Source organism: Haemaphysalis longicornis, unplaced genomic scaffold (genome assembly GCF_048455015.1).
Source record: "Haemaphysalis longicornis isolate Haplotype H1 unplaced genomic scaffold, Haemaphysalis longicornis Haplotype H1 scaffold_7, whole genome shotgun sequence".
In the NCBI taxonomy this organism is placed as follows: Eukaryota; Metazoa; Arthropoda; class Arachnida; order Ixodida; family Ixodidae; genus Haemaphysalis; species Haemaphysalis longicornis.
Genome location: NW_027526422.1, coordinates 64,261,676 through 64,283,675, shown reverse-complemented (window position 1 = coordinate 64,283,675; position 22,000 = coordinate 64,261,676). Strand labels below are relative to the sequence as shown.

Below are 22,000 nucleotides of genomic sequence, written 5' to 3'. Positions count from 1 at the left end.
ATATCCTCTGACAGTGCACCCTAATTTAAGGAAACGGGTGACACGCGGTTTGGCGTGACAGGGTAAAGTGCTTGTTTGAATGAGGCGCCATAAGCGTTCTTCAGAGTGAGAGAGGCGTAGGACTAGGATGAGCCGGCGGGAATATGCGGCGGGCGAGGCGGTAATGCTCAGTTATTTCCCGATAGCTAAGCAAGCTGTCTCGGGCTGATCAGGCTCCGTGTAAGGATACAAGGCTTGGGCCTGCTCGGACGGTGAGTTCTCGAGCTGCTTTGTTGGCTACCTCATTGCAGGAGTCCAGATCAGCTCCACGGGGTTGGTAGAGGGATTTCGAACAAGAATTTGGAGCGCCTGAGGAGAGATGGAACCTCTGGCTATATTTTGGATGGCCGTTTTCGAATCAGAGATGATAATTGTGGGGGTTGGCCGTTGCGTTAGTGCTAGGGCGATTGCCGCTTCCTCCGCCGTTGCCGAGCCGTGCGATCACCATTCCAGAAAAGGTCTTGCGTGCGAATGAAGCTTCAAAAAGGATTGCTACTCGCGCTATTAGCTCTCCTGTACAGATCGTCCAGGCAAGAGCGGACATTCTGCATGGAGGCACTTGCATATGCTAAGCTTCTAGGTGCATACTTCTTTTTTTCTTAATACACAGCAAGTGTCCGGTTCCCTGAGGGCTGAAGGATGCTAAGCCATCCCGTGCCGTGAAACGCTGAGAATCTCGGTTATTAACAGGGCACGAGTGTCACAGTTTCCTTCGGAGTCGACTGACCTAGCCAGCCTAGTCATTACACACTTTTCCAAATTGTCAGCGAGAACTTCCTGCAGTTTGCCTGTAAAAGACTTTTGTCGGGCAATTTCTCATCAATTATGGACAGTGGCTGCATTGTCCTGCACTTTTATGTCATTGTACAATGCAGTTACATATACAGCTCATATCGTTGCGAAATAAACGTCTTTCAGGTTTCCGCCAGTCAGTTGATAGGATTTTAGTGTCCTAAAAATTTGTTCTTTCTGGCAATTGGGGCGATCAAATTCATTACAGAAACACAGCTCCGGAAAACCGGAAAAAAGGAGATAACAACAAGCTTAGGTAATCACAACACAAAAAACAGCATCACCCGGAGCGACTTCAATGCGTTGCACGTGTCCCATAATCGCCACGGAAGTGGCAGTGACAACTACTGTGCTTGAAAAATGAGCCCTGAAATTATGCAATGATAAATTTATAAAGCCGCTCGTGCTTCGTGCACTTCATGAGAAAACCTGAACAGAAGCAATGAATCGCGACCGCAGCTTCCGAACAGCATTCGATAAAATGGCCACCATCACTTCAATGAAACAGTGTTCGATGAAGCGGTTTTGATGAAACGGTCATGCCTTCGATGAAACTGTGTTCGATGAATTGTCACACACCCAATTAGATGCACATGAAAAAGGTTTGCCCTACATCTTCGTTATCCGGAAATCCTCTCAAACATTTTTTCCCCCTGCACAACTACTGCGGGCTCGCTAACCACGTTCTGAATACGTACCCATGTTTCAGATGCCATTAAGGCTAATGTACAATTTCACTTCAATTCAAATAACGTCATGGGGTATTAACAAAGGTACCAGCCTTAGCTCCAGCTCCGTTTAATCCAGAAGGAGAATCGGAAACTGTGGGTTCAGTTCTAGGAAAATTGACATGAGAAGTACCTGTTAGTTCTGGGTCCGGCAATCACTTACACCTAGTAACGATGCAACCCGCAGAATTCTTGCCCGCTATACGCAGGTGGTAAATGAAGAAGACCCAGTGAATAAATTGCAACATACCCAAAACAGCAATCGGCTCATCGCAGCATGCCTGAAGAACAAACATAAAAACCTCGACGTGCAGAGACGCATTGAACTAGCGTCTAATGGAGCAAATGGTGGTCGTTGAGCTGTCACTCGGTGGGGTGGGTTCTCCTCAGTCCACATACCCTTGGGACTTGGCTGCAGTTATTAGATTCTCGGCATGCAGAGGTTTCCATTTGTGCCGTTGTCAGCAAAATAGGGCATGACTTGGACCAAACCTGGCTTAATGCTCTGGCCACTGAAGAAACATAACTAAACAAATGGCTACACTGTTGCGAAACCCACCCAAAATTGAGGCAGCATCGTTTCCTGCAGGGACACAAGCTAAGCAAAATACGAAAGGCCCGATTTTAAAATGAACTCAAGTTTTCTAAATGTTATCTTCACGGTATCTCCAAAGACTGCTGAAGCATGCAAACAGGCTTTACTTTGTTTTTTTAACCTATGGCCAAGGAGCACCATACAGTTATTGCACAGGGCTCCATGGCAGTGGCACACTAGAACAGGGGCGGTATTCCCGTGTTTTGTCCCTTTTGTGTCCCTTTCAAAAATGTCCCTTTTGAGCGAGCCCTGATTGGCTAAAAGCGAACACCCGGATGTGACGCCATGCAAGCACGGTGGAGCTAAGAGCCGTGGCTACACGGAGCAGACGATTTGGAGCAGACGATTTTTTGTCGCCTTATTGTTGGTTCGCTTGCGGAACAACAAACACATAAAAGGTACTCTGATACGGTTTCAGTTGTTTAAATTGCGTTTGCAAGAACAGTTACGGTATTTGAATCAAAGGCCCACTGCTTAACCGGAAGTACGTCACGATGAAAGGGACGCAAAAGGGACGTTTTCAAAAGGGACAGTTACGAGAATACCGCCCCAGAAGTCACTGGATGCCCAGAAATGTGTGGGGGATGATGTTGGCCAGCTTTGTAGCACACAAGTAGTAGTGCACTCTTCAGTTGCTCATTGATAGCAATGCGCACACAATTCTAGTGACGCTAATACTACTGCGGCTGGTATATATATTTGTGAAAAATAACAGGCCATAGAGGGATAATGTGTACTGTACAGATACTCAAACTCCTTATGCCACTGACCTGCAGGATATCAAAATGTAGTCTTCCACATAGGGTATTGATGTGCGCATTTTGTGAAATAGAAGCCAAATTTGGTAAAACTGACCCCTCCCAAACGTGCCAAATATCTCAGATTCATCCCTACTCGCAACAATCAGAATGGCCATTTTAGCATCACTACATCGACAGTGCAGAAAAGCAACTAAACTTGCGTAACTACCAATGAGAACTACTCCACTTACGTGGTGGTCACAAACGAATGGAAAACAAAACACAAGCACAAATGGAAGCACAGGCTTTATTTAAACAATGTACCAGACCAAATTTAAAATATATTTCTCCCTAAAAACATTTTGTACATGATAGCAAATATAAAATTCAAAAAAATTTAATATTGCCGCGTCAGCATGAAAGACCAAACACAACACAACAGGTAGGTTGCTCGAAGCCATCCAAGGTCTTCAGGGGGGGTGGGGAAGAAAAACAATGTGGGTACAAAAATACATCTCTAAAAAATGCCTCACTTCTAGGAGCCAAAACGTTTGGCAACAACAATTACGTGCACCAGAAGACGTGCACCGCTCCGTCAATGTTATTCGGCACACACTTGCGCGAATGAGAGTTAGGGTGTGAGGCACACTTCAAGAGCTTGCCGCTGGCAACAAGCTAGCCACATGCATCCATTCGAAGTTTTGAAGGCACTTGGGAGTGAATGCAGCCAGTTTATTACACTCAGCCTCGTCTATTTGAAAAATTGTACAGATAGATGTTCAACAGCGTGATACACCTCCACACTCACCATATTAGTACGGCATTGATATGCACGTGCACGTACAAAATATTCTCGTCGCACTAAAATGCTGCTCGTAGCTCTGGCAGATTTTTTTTTTTTTTTGTTCTTGAAACGAAGTTAAAAACTTGCCTTCGAAATACTCCGCATGTCTCCAAACTTGCCTAAATTGGTTAAGTGTGAGCACGACAGCCATCTCGGAATGAGCAGATACAACGGCGAAAGATTGGAGATACCACGAGGTTCAAACACCGCGATATGAGTTTTCAGTGGAGCAACACCAAAGCGAGCTGCAGAAACTTCAACGTGCACCACAGGTGCCCTAAAAGATGAGAACAAGTTAAAAACTTGCCTACGAAATACTCCGCATGTCTCCAAACTTGCCTAAATTGTTCAAGTGTGAGCACGACAGCCATCTCGGAATGAGCAGATACAACGGCGAAAGATTGGAGATACGAGGTTCAAACACCGCGATATGTGTTTTCAGTGGAGCAACACCAAAGCGCACTTCGCATCAGAGCTGCAGAAACTTCAACGCGCACCACAGGTGCCCTAAAAAATGCCCAATTCGCCGAAAGCAGCCAACTGGTGACTCCACATTCTCCAACACACAATTCAAATACCTGCACTGCAGTGAAATAAATATTACAACAGAATTGTGCACATGTGAAAAAGGAGCTAGGCACACAATTGAGTCGTCTAGTCTTGCGTAGACAGCAGCCTGAAGAAGGCTGCACGCGCCAACCATTTCTTGCAGTGCCTTCCAGAACAATGCACCAGTCTATTAGAGAATGGGAGGAGACAGCGCTTAAAATGAACAGTAAAATAAAACAGGCGTTAATAGGTTCGTTAACAGGTAAACACAATAAACAGACGCACATATCAGAGAACACCGCAGTTTCACATAAAACCCTCTCTCGAAGATCGCAGTGTGGTACGGACACACGACAGGTTTTTCTACTACAGACGCCTTGTCGCTGAAGCGTCCGTGCCCCTGTCGAAGCAGTTTCATAGTTACAAGCAGTCCATAGGCGATACAGGTAAACACCACACTTCACTGCGAAATGTTGCCTCTCATGGGTGTGCAGAAATGTGTAAAATCTAAGCTACAATCCAGCATACAACAATTATCACCATTCCTGATGCATTGTAGAGTCACGAAAAACACGACACCACATGGTGTTGCATTAGTTACCTCTATGTTAGACTCCTAATGTCACTGTCAGGGATCAAAAGTTCTGCCGAGGCTACCTCCCAAGCATGTTACGGGGCAACAAAGGTAGATAACAAGTAGAAAGCAAATATGAAGTAGTAACAGCAAAGTATACGCCGTTTCCTGGTAAGCATTGTGGCTTCAGTAAAAACAAATTCTAGGGTGCATACCGACACGTGCCACACACATTTAACAGGAACACATCAGGCCCCACAAAGCCAAACAGCAATGGAATGACACCCAGCTGTGCTTCAAGGCTTGTGTAAGGAAGAAAAAAAATTGTTAAAAACGTCAGGTGCAGTATACAACTGGTGACTCAGCAAAAAAGCCAAAAATATCAGCCAGCATTGCCACATAAATAGACGTCTTGTAAGAAGACACAGAAGCACAGCAAAGAAAAAAAAAAAGGCAAAGCACATTGTAAAAAGTGTGGAGCCACAGTGCATCTTTTTGTTTACAAGCAGTTAGTCCTGGCATCCGGGTTAACGTACATTCATTACCATCAATGGTAAGGCTAAGAAATGCTACGACGCTTATTGATACAAAAAGCTCAACACACTCCTTTGTTCTGGCGTTTTACAACCTACCTCCCGAAACTCTGCAGTTTTGATCGACCAGTACAACAATAACAAAAAAACACAGACTCCCACGAATTGTCAGGCATTAAGTTCATGCATAATACTATCAGGGCGCAACTACTTGGTGCAGCTTTAACACCCAAGTCCAGGCATTATTTTCCACACAAGTTTGGCTCTACACGCCAACCGGGAGTCATAAAATCTGGTCAGTATTACGCGACAATCGAAACAAAAGGCCTGGCTTTGCTGAGTCATACACATAAGAACAACAGACAAGGGGTTTGACAAAAGGCCGCCTCACCAATCACCAAGCGCACATGAAGTGGCAGCGGAAAAAAAAGAGGCAGGAAAGAACAAGCTGCCACGCTGAGGGAGCGAGAAAAACAGACGCCACACTCTGCCACGACAATGAGACACGACCAGCGTGGGACCGGGAATGTGCGTGAAACCGGGGTGGGTTGTTCCCTCCGTGCACTGGGGAAGGAGCCGTGGCGGGAGCCGTGGTCGGACAGGCGGCTGCCAGCCCCGCTCGCAAACTGACTACCAATGCCACTAAGCCACTTGTGAGGAGGGGGAGGGCGACGCGAGGCCGCAGCCGCAGTCACTAGAGGGTTCCTCCGCTGCACGGCACCCCTGGCGATGCCCCGACGCGGCGGCAGGAGCAGTCTCTGGGTGGCCGGCGGGCCGCGCAAGTCGGGAACACCGGCCCGTACACTCCCCACCACCACCAGAGCCGCCGCACGGCAATGACTTGCTAAGGTCTCTGGGCCACGGCATCAACTCCAGACGTCGGCCGAGTAGCGGCGCTGCGACTCCATGCGTTTGAGGTACGAGGCGGCCTCCTCTTCCGACATCTTGCCGTTCTCGCGGAATATCTCTAGTAGGATCTTGTGCACATCATGCGCCATGTTACGCGCATCACTGCAATAGGAAAAAGGGGGAGGGAGGAAACAGTGAGCCAGCTACACGACACAGACAATGCTCTCTTCCTTCAGCCTCACGTATCGCATGCACGTTTTTCATTAGGGGGAAACAAAGAAACCCCCGGGTTTATTCATGGCGGCCACCGCTGACACAGCAGAACAGGGCGCTCACCCGCAGATGTAGAAGTGGCCGTTCTTCTGGCCAATGAGGTCCCAGACCTCGTCCTTGTTCTGCCGCAGCAGGTGGGTGACGTAGACCTTGTGCGGCTGGTCACGCGAAAAGGCCAGGTACAGCTTGGTCAGGGTGCCGTTGGCCAGGTACTCCTCCAGCTCCTCCTGGTACAGGTAGTCCTCAGACTTCTTGCGGCAGCCGAAGTACAGCACCGCCTCCCCGATGGGCTTGCCTGGGTAAGGGGGAGGCCAGGTCAGCAAGAGCCACGTGCGCCTCCAACCAAGCTGCCAACATGCAGTCTCGCGAGACGATGCACACAGCAATGGCAAGGGTGCGCAAAACACTAGCCTGAACCAAAACACACACCGTCGAGCTAAAAATGTTTGCAAATGCTTTTTAAGTGGCCTGATGGCTAGGTATAAAAAGAAATGCAGAAATATTTGGCTTGCAAGAGAATACAGAAAAAAAGAAGGATATGTTCAACTGATTTTGAGAGAGAGAAACTTAAGATCAAAGCTCGTTGCTGTACACCCACTGTTAATACATAGGCCTATCTCATAGCTTGATAGTTACTTTTTGCAGTATCGGTAAGGATAAACAGTTTGTCAAGCAGAATAAGCAGCACTGCGCAAAGCAAAATTAAAAAAAAGCATGAAAAAGGCTGGCCATGTTTACGGCTCCAGACGAGATTGGACACCAAGTCTGGTTCCTGGTGGGGAAATAAATAGAAACAGCATTATCAAATAAAGAAAAGGCAGCCTCAGCACAATGACTGGCTGGTGATAAAACAATCCCAGAGTAAGCTTCGCTTTGACATAGCACAGCATGTGCCTCTGATCAGCGATCAGTTGCACTTTATTCAATCTCTAACCAGCTAACACTGCGCAAGTTTAATTAAGCTACAAAACCTTTGCTGTGTTATTCTTTACGCAATTTTCTGTGGTGTTGCTTTCCGTCATGCAATTATTGAGCCTTTTCAGCTGAGATGTTTAGTTGAGTGCGCATGTGTAGTTCCACTGCAGATGAATCATCAAGTTCAGGTTAATTCAGCCAGAGTTTAGTGGTCTAGACAGGGTCGAACTAATGAGGGATGACTGCGTTCAATGTAAAATTTTGATATTGAGTACCTTAGAGCATTAAGGCTTTGGCACAATACCTGGGTATGCTTCAAATATTCGGATCGCATCAAAATAGGAAAAGTGGGATTGCTGTGCAACTGGCCACACATTATGACCCAAGAGTAGATGGCACCACAAGTCTTCAAAAATACAATACAGTTGTAATATATTCAGTATTAAGTACAGCATTTGAAACCAGAGTTCTTTTTTTAGTGTTTGTAATGCGATTAGATTAGAGAGCCTCCCCACCCGCACAGCCCCATAGTCATCCAAGACTGCAGGCATCATCCAAGCGTCCCCCTGGCACCCCCACCCACCTTCCTTGCGCAGGAAGTCCCGCTCCTGGATGAAGCCGCGGAAGGGCGCCAGGCCCGTGCCGGGGCCGACCATGACGATGGGCACCTGCGGCCGCGAGGGCAGCTTGAACTGCGAGCGGCGCACAAAGATGGGCAGCTGGGGCTGGGTGCCGTTGTCGGGCTTCTTCAGGGCCAGCCAGCCCGTGGCCACGCCGTGGTTGATGCGCTTGGTCGGCGTCTCGTACTCGACCTTCACCGCCGTCAGGTGGATGCTGTCCGGGTACACCTGCGCCAAGGGGGGCAGCCACCTCCTCTTCACCAGAAGAACCCTCGCCACAAGCAAGCCCCACTAAACAAGACTAAACAACACTATTGTACATTTCCTCCCACCTGCGACATTTCAGCTACGCCTCTCGCTCAGGACTCATCACAACAGCTGCCAGTTGCTGCAGAAGTCACGGTTCACATGATGCAGCAATGGGGAGGGCTCCACAGTGGAGCATCTCAGGGCCAAAGCCCTTTCCCATTATTCTAAATTCTCTAGTCATCAAACCTGCATGCACAGCCCCAATGCCATGACAAAGTGGAGGCTTGTGCAAGAGGAGGCTTGTGCAAGAGTGTGCCAAGCGGCAGAAGTGCCCCCCTGCAGTGCCCCTTGGGCTTGCCTTGGGCGAGGAGGAGATGGAGTAGTAGCGGGACTGCAGCCTGGGCATGAGCTCGAGCAGGTGGTCCAGCGGGGGCCGGGCCGACGGCAGGTCCTCCAGGATGTGCACCACGCTGCGGCAGTCGTTCAGCACCCATTGCTTGTACAGGCTCTGCGAATAAGGAGGAAGGAGGGAGGAAAGGGGGGGAATTGCCTCACTCTGAAACACACACACAGCCCCTTTGGTAGCACACCTGAGTGCGTTACTTTGAAACCTGCAATTCCTTACCCATGTGAAGGAAAGTTTGACATCCACCTAAATGCAGCCATACGGCTACAAAGGAAAGCTATACAGCTTTCTCAGAAACTTCGCAGTTGAAGAAAAATTCGTCCTGGTCCAGGATTCGAACCCGGGACCACTGCTTAACCGGAGCAGTAGCTCTACCAACTGAGCTAACCAGGACCAGGACCCAAAAGAAAAAAACTGCGAAGTTTCTGAGAAAGCTGTATAGCTTTCCTGTGTAGCCGTATGGCTGCATTTAGGTGGATGTCAAACTTTCCTTCACAGAAACTTACTCCACCTTGGGGATTTCCCCTAAATCTGGTCGATTAATTCCTTACCCACCATCTCCATGCGCAAGGCTGCATTTTAGCAGGGTTTACCAAACACATCTGATTAGTGGTGCCCCACAAGGGGGGAAGAAAACGTCTTAGCACTTGTGCACAGAGCACTCGTGCTTTTTTTAAAACAGTAAAGGTCAGACGCATTCCTACAGATGGATAAATCGGACACAGTGGCACCAATGGACGCCCACCTTGCCCTCGTCAGAGGAAGAGCTCATGAGCTTGAGCTTCTTTTTCTCCTCTTCGTCGGTGGCGTACTCCGAGATCTCCTTCAGGACGTGAGTCCTGGGAGGAGTGGTGATGTCCACGTAGTACAGCAGTGCTGTCCTGTAGCTGCACGGACACGGGAACGGGTGCTTCTTGGAGCTGTCCTCTGGAAGGCAGGAGTAAAAACCAAGGTCACACAAATGCCCATAATTGGGAGAACTTAATCACCCAGCCCCAGCACTAAGCTGCAACTTCCAGCAAAACTCACTTCTCTTACAGGTAACCAACGCAAAAGCTGGAGCAGGTACAAGCACAAGCAATACTTGATGCACGTGAACACCACAGCCTGTTTTTTGGCCAAGCTGGCAAACAAAGCCAACTCACAATAAAGCTGTGCACAAAAGCTTCCAGGCTAGAATTTCTCAACAATTACACCACTCACAAGTCCTTTCTAATAGGCCAAATGCTGTTTTTATTTTCACAGCTATAAACCTATTCCACAGCTCGACATCACAAAGGGACTCCACAACAGCAAAACAACACAACAAAAATGATGGTATGCTCCTTGCAATAACACACAATAGCTTCGCTGTTGGTGCCTTCTCAAATGTAGGCACTGGGAGGAAAGTGCCTACAGTTTACCCCCCTTGTTTATAAACACCAGGCAGGCCTACAAAATCTGCTATGTTAAAAGGCCAGTGCTGTTTGTAAGAGCTATGAGCGAGTTAGACAACGCACCAGTGTCACTACTCCCCCCAAAGGCGGTGCATGAAAACAACCCCTCACCATCCAGATTCTTGAGCGTGATGACGGTGTCCAAGTCCACCTTGAGCATTCGTCCCAGTTTCTCCACGATGGCAATGTCATTCATCGGATACACAGCCACGTGGTCACCGGCATCGTACCTTCAAGGGAAGAACAAGGAGAAGGCATGCCCCGTTTATGTCGACACCACCCGAGCAAGTCCTGGACGAGGTTATTGATGCCATGCAGGCTATGGCTCGTGCTGGCATGCTGGCATTTAATGAACGCGAGAGCAAGCCAAAACATTACAGACAGCAGCTATGGCTAGAAGAGTGAGCATTCGTGCTGCAGTCACAAAACCTTAAGAAAATATACGCCAGAATTGGTAGCAGCCACCACAGAAGTTAATGCCTTCAGTTACTAGGCACACACAAGGTGTAAACTAGGGGTGTGCGAATATCAATTTTTTAATTTCGAAGCGAATTCGAATAATAAAAACAAAGTTCGAATCGAATCGAATATTTTTCGAATATTTTTCGAATACGAATATTTATTGTTTTTTGTAAAATTAAAGTTTTCACCATCTAGAGACACAAAAACTGCAACTTTATTGCACAACAAATCACACAAAGTGAAATTAGGAATTACACAATACCATTGCATTCAACAGGTTAAGGTCTGCATTCACTTAAATGTTAACATGGAGAAAGGTTAACTGCTCGACATGTTCTGGGAGCAGTGACAACCTCCTGCTCGTCACGACTCCACCAGATACCGAAAACAGCCGCTCACTTGAGACACTAGTGGCTGGCATGCCCGAGCCCGTGCACATTTCTGCGCGCTGATACAGTAAACCCGGTGATACTAATCTCGCAGGACCGCGAAACATATTCGTATCATCCTAAATTCGTATGAACCAACACAGACCAAAAAAATTGAGCGCAGAAAAAAGTTTTCGTTTATTTCTTTTCTTACTTTCGCGTGAAGAAATTCGTGATTTTTTTCTGCTTTTTTCTAACCCCCATGTCGCAAAGCAGTCCTTTCTGGAGCACGTAAAGCTTCGCGCTCGTCTACTCACTTGCTGTGCCCAAGCTCGCTACGCGCCGCAACCACCGCAACAGTCAAGCCTGAACCGCATGGTGCGTTTTTGCACGCGATTCGCTCGCCTCGGCTCTGCGAGCGCCGTATTTTTACGCCCGCATCAACGATTTCGCGCCCGCTGTAGCGCCTACCTCGGTGAGAAAATAACGCACGACGCGCGCGACAGAATGGAGGAGCCTGACAACTTGCGATGAGATCGAGACAGCCGGCTTGGCTCCGCCGGAGATGGTTAGGCTTAGCACCCCGGCAAATATTTTATGGGCGCTTTCACTAGCGGCGCGGATGATGTTTTATAGTACCGTTTTCGCATGCATTATCAACTCCTTTACCGCACAAGCAACTTCGTGTCTCCCTTGAGCCGCATTTTAAAGAGCGGTTAGAAGCGGTCGCTCGAGCGCCCGCGCCACTTCGCGGCTGGAGCCGACGCCATGTTGACGCCGCCGGCCGTGCTGCGCGGAGCGTAGGGGCGGTTTCGCGGCGGTGTCAGCGCGCGTTGGACGTGCGCAGAGCGTTTTCGCGAGCAGAAAACAACAGCCCGGCCGTTTCTGGAGAAAGAGTGACAAACAGGAGAGCGAGAGCCGTCACTTGCTCGTTTGGCAGTCGGGTGCCTCGCCGGCTCGTTCGTATTTTCCGCCGGGCCGCGCAGGTCCGTTTGTAACAGCCGAAATTTGCACCCCCAGAATCGTATCATCGAGAGTCCACTGTAACTACGAATAAACACCGATACAGTCTGCGAAAGCACGTACCGTTCGCCGTGTAAATGCTTTGCGACTTTGCTGCTGAGACACGGTCTGAATTTTTTTTTTTTTTAGTTTTTGGTGGTTCGAATATTTCGAACAATAAAAGTGTCGTTCGAATCGAATCGAATACCAAAAAATTCGAATCGAATATTCGAAGTTTCGAATATTCGCACACCCCTAGTGTAAACCCTTCTCACTCACTGCAATGTGCATATGCAGCACACGCTTGTCATCAAGGTGGCAGGCCCCATCGGCGTGTTTGGGCGGCGAACCCCAACAGTGCACACAAAAGAACGGCAGGAGGAGGCACGTGTGGTCCCCACCAGTGTCGGCAACTACTCAAAAGCGCAACTGCCAGCAGGTCCCCCTCACCTGATCTTTGAGCCAGCGATGCTGATCTCAATGTGCATGCACGAACGGGAGGCCTTGTACAGCTCCTTGTGGACTCGCACAGGTGCCAGGAACGGGTTCTTGGCATCAAAGGGCCTGCCAGGAGAGGCAAGCATCGCCCCCGGGTGAACAGCTGCACCTTGGCAGTGTTCTAGGACTCTGCAAGAGCTCTCACGTCGTACAATGCAGCTTTTTGGACACATACACCAAAGTACTGCCACAATAAGCAGGCGCACTGGAAATTGACACTTTGCCTGGTTCTGGTTTCAGAAATTATCTACATTTTTTTTTTTTCTATTTAGTTGTTCGATAAGCGACAAACTTGCTACGTGTTAGGTGAGCTCAAAGAACTGAGAACTTCCAAAATATTGCCATCTTTCAAACTACGGCAGCTTATTCCCACCGTCCTTTCAATCAAGCCCCAGGTAAAAGAGACTGGCATGGAAGAGGAGTGCACTTGCATCTTCTGGGTGGAGTAGGAGTTGAGGCGCGAGATCTCGCCGTGGAAGACCTTCTCGTCGGGCAGGTCGGTGTGCACAATGAGCTGGTACTGGCGCAAGTTGATGTCCTCCCCAGAGATCTCCAGGTGGAAGTTCTCGCACACCGCGTTCCAGAAGCGCTCCTTCCACGTCACAAAGTCCTCCTCAATGCTGCACAGTGGGGGTCGCAAGGGGCACCATTGGCACACAGGCAGGCACAGGACACGCTTTGTCACTTCTAGGAGGTGCACACCTTGTGGTGGCACCCACAGCCAAAAAAATTCCACTCTAGCTATCATCAGAAGTCTCAGAACCACAGATAACAGCCCTGCCGCAGCTGACCTGTCCACTATTGCAGAGAAATACGCAATAGTACATGTTTAAATAAATGGCAAAAAAAAAAAAAGAGAGATGGAACTGCATTGATGAGCCAAGCAACAGGCTTGAGGAGTGTGTGCGCGATCAAGTGGCGTGGTAGGCCAACACAGCTGCCTTGGCATGAAAACTATGGAGTATTGAGGCCGAACAAATACCTCGAAATATAATTAACCAAACAAAAAAAAATTGCTGCTTCCATGTTATGGTTATTTGCTAGATGCCAGGTATGGCTGTACACTGAAGAGTAGCAAGGATAAGTTGCCAATCGTGCACGGCAAATGCACTCCATGCAATGCTTGAGCGAGTGACCAGCCTGCATTTGTTTATCTCTACCCACGAAAAAACATCCTAAGAGACAGGTCACGACTTAAGTTTCCAAAGAAGTTTCAAATGAGAGAAGCATGAAGGGTGACTGAATTTAAGGGGGGACGTGGCAAGTAAAACTATTTTTGTTAATTATGGACCAAATTTAGTCAAATTGGGGAATTTTATGTAGTTAACTAACCTTATAACAAAACTTCAATCAGTTTAAAATTATCTTCTATACTTTTCGAGTTACCAGACTAATTACCTTCACAGAGCTGTCACAAGATTAATTAACTAATTAGGCAAGAACTCAACAAGATTTTTGTGTCAGCATCACCAGGAAGGTACATTCTGTGCTAGGAAGCTATTTGATTATTGCTTTATTTTCTTTAAGTATCCAAAAAGAAAGACAGAAGTTTCACTTTCTTTTTGACATGAGACTATTTCTGATTTCGAAAGGAAGGTGAAACTTTTCTTGTTCTTTCTTTATGCCTAAATGATATAATGCAATAAGCTAATAGCTTCCTTGCACAGAGTAGACATTTCTGATCACACTGACGTAAAACTCTAGTTGACTTCTTGCCTAATTAGTTAATTATGCTGATTGCAAGATTCAGGTAATTAGTCTTCTAACTTAAAAACTATAGAAGGTATCTTTAATCTGATTTCAGTATTTTTATTAGAATGAATAGCTGCATAAATACTCATAATTTGATTCAATTTGGTCCATAAATAAAAAAGTCATTTTACTTGCCACGTCCCCCCTTAAATAAACCAGCAGCAGTTGTTCACTTCATCATCAACAGCCTATTTGGGCCCGAAAAAGCCGAACACCAGGTCTGGCTGGAATCCAGACCCAGTTTTCCTTTCTTAGTATGCTACCACCAAAGGGGCATCGCTCTTGCAGCCCTCAAGAGTGGAGCACTCACTTTGCGTCGTCGTCGCCAAGACCGAGTTCAAAGACACGGGTGGCCCCGAGCTCCTCCATGCGCTTGTCAACGTACTTGCCCATGGCGTTGAAGTGCTCGTAGGTCTTGTTGCCCAGAGCAAAAACCTGCGAGGACAAGTCGGCAGCATTGGAGCAGCAGAACCTGCTTGAAACTTGTTATTTGCAGGTGCAGCATGCATCCCCACAGTGTTAGCCCAAATCCGGGCCAACTCCAGGCACTTCCACGTAAACTGCACGAACGGCTTTGGGCAATGCAAGACAAGATGCAATTTCGCGTAGGGAAGGGACAGGCATGAAATGGCTAGATTGCCACCAACAAGCAAGTTGTTCGTCATTTTTGGATGGAAAGACTAAGGTCAAGCAACAAGAGACACTGCTTGCAGTTCCCTCATCAATCAATCAGCACTCAATCAGCACTCCAAGTATGACCAGAGAGGAGCTTCTGTGTCACATCTAAGCTAGTCTGCCATCCCAGAGTGGCCAGTTGAGCCACGTCATTTTTCAATAATAAAACTGACTTATCCAAGCGCGACGTTTGATGCCCCTAATTGCAGAAAGGCATCTTGGCATCGTCACGGAGTAAATCATATCAGCCTTTAGAAATCAAACTTTGGTGTCAGTACTTCTTTAACCTTGTGGCCTATTAAATGGAAATCAAATAAAAACAGTCCTCGCTTACGGAAGTCCTGGCTAACTGCCTGAGAATGGCTTTGCACCCACCTTCGCCAATACAAAGTGCTTTTCTGAGAATCTGAGCATTTCGTTTCAGTGACAGCAGAGAGCACCCTTATCCTATGGTGCCCATACACCTGTCATTATGGCCAGAAATTTCGTAGGCAAGATACGACTGAAATTGCCAGATTAAAAGGTCTCCAGAGTAAAAAAAAAGGGGGGGAAAAAATATAGCAACATCGATGTTGCATACGAACTATAGTTTTAAAATTAACTAGTTCTAAAGAAAATAACTACCAAGTATTAGTCTCTTCATGAATACTTACTGGGCTGTTCTATTATAAAGTCCTCTAAATGATCCTTTTTGCTTGCATTGCTGAACTTTGAAACCCACTGTTCCTTCCAGTAGCTTTGAATGTACTGGTCGGATCTGCTCATTTGTACTCGAACTTGCATCACAATAACATCACAGTACGGCATCAGAGCTTAGGAAGTGAATACGGCAACAAAGCCATGGAAACATAGCAGTTGTTACAAGAAAATTATTTAGCCCTTGATTTGACCAAAGTATTGGTGCTGTCGAACATAAAATTTTACATGGCCAATTTTTGGAGTGAGGGAAGCTAAAATTACAGCATCGGAGTAGTTGCACTCTTTGGTTCTTAATATTATAGAACACAAATAAGAATACAGTAAGCCGGTATTCAGTGCCTAACTAATCAAAAACGTGGGTGGAATGGTGTGGCACCGAAGATTACACAACTTCGCACTCAAGCTGCACAGACAAAAGCCGATTACTACATGCGAATACTATTTGAAACATTTGTAGGTCAAAACTAACAATATCTAAGTCTGCTCTAAATTCAGTAGCACTACTCGGAAACTCCAAGTACTTCGGAATAATTCAAAGTTTCAATGAACTCAGATATCTGTGGAGATCGTGACACTCCTTCGAACCCGCTGGCTAGCTTTCCCACACAGAAGTGTTACGCAACGCGCCTACCTATGGCTGGTTTTCCCTCGATGATGCACCCGACAATGCTGGTGCACACTTGCGACAAATGTGAACCCCACAAATAATGCCTCGTTGATAACGGGAAAGGCTTCGCTAAAACACATGCAAAATCAATTCTCCACAGCTAGTTCAGAATCGCACTGAGTGCTTGCCATCAACCACCGCAAACATGCACTGGCTTCATTCCTACCTGGGCAGGGACAGACTTGCCCAGAAGCACCCGTAACATGCAGGCAAAAGGTGGGGGGAAGGTTCTCGTGAAGCACCTCTTATTTCCCTGGCACTGGGCCAACTTCGTCCCCTGCTCTTCTTTCTGGGGCCCCATAAAGTGGTCGCCCTCAGGCCAACAGACTCTAGCCAAGAAAGCTTAGCTATGTACTTAGTCCCTGGTTTTCTGATAAAATTACGGGCAAAGTTGATTTGTAACCTACAATAAATGTTCCTTCCTTTTTATATAGGATTTTTAAGCGGATCTTAAAATGTAAACCTCACACAAAATTTAGGTGTAAACAAGCCAGCGGCTGACTTAAGAGTTTTGGTGTGGCTCTGTCTTCCTTCAATGTTCCGTTTTGCTATTGTGCCCTTAAAGTTCCCTTCTCCCTTAACTGTTTGTAAGATGAAAAAACAGAATTCATTCACAAAAATGACGACAGTGGTAACGACAATGACAACACCGGACACACAAGCCGCAAAGTGGGCAGCCTACGCCATTGGGGCTCGAAGGCACGTGCGTATTTGCGCCTCCAGCTGCACGCACTTCCTGGAAGCTCTGCAGCTGCCACTAAAGCTGTCGGAGAAAGCCAAGGGGGAAAAAACAGAAGCGCAGAAATGGGAGGTAGAACAGACAGGCCAACAGGGCGGAAGATGATGCGGCTTATGAGGAAACCTCGGTGAAACAGTTGACGCGCGCCCCCCCCTCCCTTGTTTTCCGTGCTCAGCTTGTTTCCTTCGCAATGCTCTCAAAGGAGCACATTCACCTCCCACACTCCCACGAAAACAAACCCCGACAGTGACCAATGATGCTGGCACATAGCAACAACATCCTGTGCATTGCTACCGCCCCTCCCTTCGCACTTCTCTCTTTCTTCCTACCACCCTCCACCCTTTTTTTATAGTTCTGCATTCCCTTGAAAAATGGTGTAGCCCCTAGTACGCGTCGTACACACCGGCACTGGAAAGGAACTGCAGCAGCGCTAAGTGCTCCTCACAACAGGATGGCACACTTTATTTTGAGGCACCCTTGGTGTGGACTTGAATGCAGCAAATTCAAGCATAGGAACCCCTTGAACAACCTTTGCTGCAAGCGATACTGCCACTGAGTGAAGAAATTGAAGCTTCTGAATAACAATGGAAACTTTCTTTTTAAGTCTACTTACAAATGGTTGTGAATCTACTGTGGCCCAACACACCACACACATGACCACTCACCGCGTAATTGACGCCGGGCAGGTCCACACTACCGTCCTGCAGCCACTGGTAGAAGTCTTGAGCATTGTCAGTGGGGTCTCCTTCGCCGTACGTGGCCATGCAAAAGATGGCCATGGAATTGCTGATCTCCGGCAGCTTGGTCAGGTCTTCCTGCACAGCCACGAACACAGGCCGCCCCCAAGAAAATTGCACAAGGCCATTCATACCCAGTTTTCCACCACACTGCCAACAGAGGCACACAAGTTTTTAACAAGCGGCACCAGTAATGGGGCGGGAGTGGGCTGAATGAAGAGCAGTGGCCGCTGAATCGTGCAAGCAGCAAGATATTTGACAACCAGCCAGAAACAGATCTCCTGCCAAATGCAGAGAATCACAAAAAGGTATCACTACAATCGCACTGCATGCTTCTGCTCGAAGCAAGAACAGATTTTTACATGCTCAGGTTCCTATGCCCTGCCCACATAGCAAACAATGCCCCGTAGGCCGGTGATAAAATTTATCACATTCCACATACCATTTAATTTATATTTCAGTTGGTACCCTTGGCACAGCAAAGCATTTTCAGCAATGCATGGACCAACTTATACTGAATGTGTGCATGGTTAACACTGCACTGCAGCAATCATTAACAATCTGTGCACAACAACTGCACAGCCCATTCTGCAAACATGGGCCTTCGCAGTACTTAAAAACAGTGCTTTATTTCCAGTAAACAAATGTAGAGCACGAGGTCGCTTTGGCAGAAATCCTAACAATTGGGATTAAATGAGCCTCCCACAACAACACTTCGATTAACCGACGCAAACAGGGGAGCGGTAACCAGAACTACTGCAGTAGCCTATCAAAGCCAGCAACCACGCAGGCGGATCTACTTTATTCAATTACGGCTCATTGGCATCAATCAGGCAGGCACGGATGGGGCAACCAGGGGGGGGGGGGCAACGCTTGGGAAAGCGCCAGCAACCACGTCATCCCCGCGCAATCCGAACATGCACGTCACACGAGTCAAGTGCACTTTTCCTTTTCCCAGCACCCACCCTCAGAGACAGCAGAAGGCGTTGCACAGTGCAGACCAGGTTGCACAAGCTCTCGACCAGACGTCAAAAGAGAAACAAGCGGCAACAAACTGCCCCCTTAAGGCGGCCAGCACACAATGTGGAGGAAGTTACACTCGGCTGAGCAAACACTAGCCCGGCTGCCCATGTGTGGTGTTTCCAGCAATCAGCTGCCGCAAACAGGGCACGCACCCAGGGCGCGTATGTGTTATGTATAGGGTGCAACGCTAGACAGTCACGGCCGTCTCCGATGAATCTTACACAATTTGGAAGATACATAAAACCATTGTGAGATAACGTCGAGGGGAAAAGGAAAGCAAGATCTTTCCTCATGTGCACTCGAACAATTAAACGTCAAAGCCTGCAGCCTTTAAAAGCCACGTGCCTTTAGAGACGGCCTTTGGGCACCGTCTCTTGTGGATGCGCACTAAACACTCAGACTTTAGAGTACACTTTTTATAAAGGCCGCTGCTTCCACAAACCACACAAGCAGACTTGAAGAGGGGGATGTCACAGGGGAAGAAAAAAAAATTTAATGAAATTACATAGTTTTGGGTGGTCCCTCCTGCATCAGGAATAAAACAGTGTCCTCACCATTTCGCATTCTTCAGGGTCAGCCACCATGGCCTTGAGGCCAAACCTGTTGGCCTCCTTTGCCAGGCGGGCTGCAAATTCTTCCGCCGTGCCAGTCTGGGACCCGTAGAAGATGACGATGTTGCGACCAGTCGCTTTCATTTTGCCAATGAAACTGGTGTTGTCAGTTTTCTGTATGTTTGTCCTGAAAGAGCGTACAAGCAGAACTGTTACAGCACTAAAAATATGTAGAGACCAATGCAGAGACGACCTCTCTTATGAAACACTGACACTACTCTTCACAACAAAACGCCACGCCACCAAGAACAAAAGGAGCTTACGGTTTAAGGGGGCACAGTGGTGTCCCCTTCATGAGACTTTATGGGACTTTATGGTGTCCCCTTCATGAGACTTCATGAGACTTTATGGGCTTATTCAGTTTTTTTTTTAGCTGATTTCAAATATCTAAATAGTTTTGATGTGAGGCACTTATTTTCCGGATAATTAGAAATCTTCATTGTTCTTGAGAACAAAAAAAAAAAAACCAAATAATCAACGAAAAATTACCAGCAAGGCATGAATAGGTACCACAAGTTGTGCAGAGTGAAATGTGGGAAGCAGTTTTTTGTTTTGTTTTGCAATCACATAAAAGTTTACGTCAATTCGAACTTCTAGGTTTGGAGTACTCCTGATAACCAATTAAAAATAATGCTACTTTACTGAAACACACATTGGTAGCTTAAACATTCAGCTTTATGCTGCAAAATGTCTTTCTAGCAGTTCTACATGCTGGGATGTACCTCTCAAGTATTTCCTATTGCTTCAATATCGCTCGTGGAGAAAAAGAAGAAAATTACGAAAAAATTTTTTTTATCGAAATCAGACCTGTACAGCTTTTATAAGCACCTGGTACTGTTCAAGTACCAAATTTTCAGAGGAAAAAACGTGCAAACTAAGGAAAAAGTGATACAGTATAAGCTCGTTAATTCGAACTGACGCCGTGGTCCCGGCATGGCCCTGTATATTTCAATGGGTGAAAACTGATAATTCGAATGAGTCAGTATCCGGAACGGTTAATTCGAACGGTGATCCCCTGGTTTCCATCACTCCTCGCAGAAGAAGTCAGCCCAGAGGATTTACAATGTGTTGCTAATCCAAACCAAACCAAACTTACTAGACATGCAAAACAATAAAACAGAAAAAAAAATACTGTAGCGCATGCATGCCACGTAGTGGTGACAGCTTTTTTCGCTTCTGCAGCGGACTGAGCAATTAATTTCGTTCGCTGTTCGAGCTCCGTGAACATAATTTATGAAATCATCTGCCACAAATGTGTAGTAGCGCCTTTTTTGCAATAACGAGTCCAGAGGTGGCTTTTTGTGTTCCGTCTGCGCAGTGTGGCACGACGTCCGTTAATTCTAGCGCCCTCCTGCTAATTCGAACAATTTTATGGTCGCCTTCAAGTTCGAATTAATGAGCTTTTACTGTACCTAGAAAATGCTCTTTTGGGCAATTTTTTGGCCCCACAGACCCATGTGCCCCCCCCTTAATAAGAGGCAGGCTATCAAGGAATCAGGAGCACAAACAGACAATGCTCACTCGATGGAGAACGTTTTGATGGCGGCCGGGTCAAAGGTGGGTGCCTTCTTGCGCCTGAGGAAGAGCCAGTACACCGCAAAGCCCAGCAGCCCCAGCAGGATGAGCACATCCAGGACGCCGAACATGGGCGCCTCTTCCTCCTGGCTGGTTCCCAGCGACGCGGTCTCCACCGTCAGAGGGATGTCCTGGCTGCTTCCTTCCATGGTTCCTGCGACCACAACACGGCACGCTGCACGGGCCACCCTTCCTGCTGCCGCTAGATAAGCCACTCGCCTGGCGCCATCTAAATAAGCAACCCCTGAATCTTGATAACTATTATTGTTAGTAGTCATTAGGACGGCACAACCTTCACCCCCCCCCCTTCCCCTTGAGCACCACTCGAGACTCATCTACCCTCAAAATTCCCGTGGCCCAAACCACGTCCCTGAAATCACAAGGTTGGGCGTTCAGTGGCAGCTTGCTAGGTGTAATGACAACTGAAAAACATGTCTCGCGCTCCTTTGTTTCCGCAACTCTGCCGCGCGAGAATGACCAAAGGTGGGACGTCAAACCGACGTAAACACGCGGGAGTGCATGCTAGCAGCCGCATTTAATTTGCAAATGTAATTGCAACCATGGCCCTGAATGCACGGCGTTTGGAAACCATTACCCACGGCATTTGAAAATGCGGAGGCGAAAAAGAAACCAAGCCCGGCGAGTTTGCCGTAATTGTGTTTCTCGCAGCGGCAAGCTGCTCCCGACATGCCGAACTTGGACAATACAGGGCACACTGCCAGCCAGACCCCCAAGAGAAAAAAGAAGAAGAAAAAGAAAAAAAGATACTGGAGTCATAAATGAAATTATCCTGGAGCTAACACGTGTCATGTATCTCAGTGCTAGGTTGACACTCCAGCTACCTGAGTTGCAGCCACTGTACGCACATGCTGAAGCACGTTCTTCGGAATGCCCTGTGTGCTGTACGTCTAGTCTTTCCTTGTCCCATGTGTCACGAGGCACCAGGGTCAAGACTTGAAAAAAGGAAGTACGGCAGCTCTAGATAGAGCTGCCCACGGAGGGCCCACGGAGGTCACAGCACCGCAGCAACCCCATTTTTCCCCGTCAAAG

General features: G+C 47.4%; 1 protein-coding gene across 2 annotated transcripts in view; it reads right to left on the bottom strand.

Annotated features, from left to right (window-relative positions):
• Positions 1-3,182: 3,182 nt before the first annotated feature.
• Positions 3,183-22,000, bottom strand: part of Cpr (Cytochrome P450 reductase) — a 28,932-nt gene continuing 10,114 nt past the window's right edge. For both annotated transcript variants that reach the window (XM_077677581.1, XM_077677579.1), the window contains exons 2-13: positions 20,897-21,104; positions 19,319-19,502; positions 17,670-17,819; positions 14,535-14,659; positions 12,904-13,092; positions 12,425-12,538; positions 10,254-10,372; positions 9,452-9,633; positions 8,659-8,808; positions 8,015-8,279; positions 6,580-6,811; positions 3,183-6,405 (exon numbers count right to left, since the gene is read on the bottom strand). In XM_077677581.1, the coding sequence (XP_077533707.1) occupies positions 6,261-6,405; positions 6,580-6,811; positions 8,015-8,279; positions 8,659-8,808; positions 9,452-9,633; positions 10,254-10,372; positions 12,425-12,538; positions 12,904-13,092; positions 14,535-14,659; positions 17,670-17,819; positions 19,319-19,502; positions 20,897-21,099 (2,058 nt within the window). In that variant the 5' untranslated portion in view covers positions 21,100-21,104 and the 3' untranslated portion in view covers positions 3,183-6,260. The remainder of the gene's footprint in view (positions 6,406-6,579; positions 6,812-8,014; positions 8,280-8,658; positions 8,809-9,451; positions 9,634-10,253; positions 10,373-12,424; positions 12,539-12,903; positions 13,093-14,534; positions 14,660-17,669; positions 17,820-19,318; positions 19,503-20,896; positions 21,105-22,000) is intronic.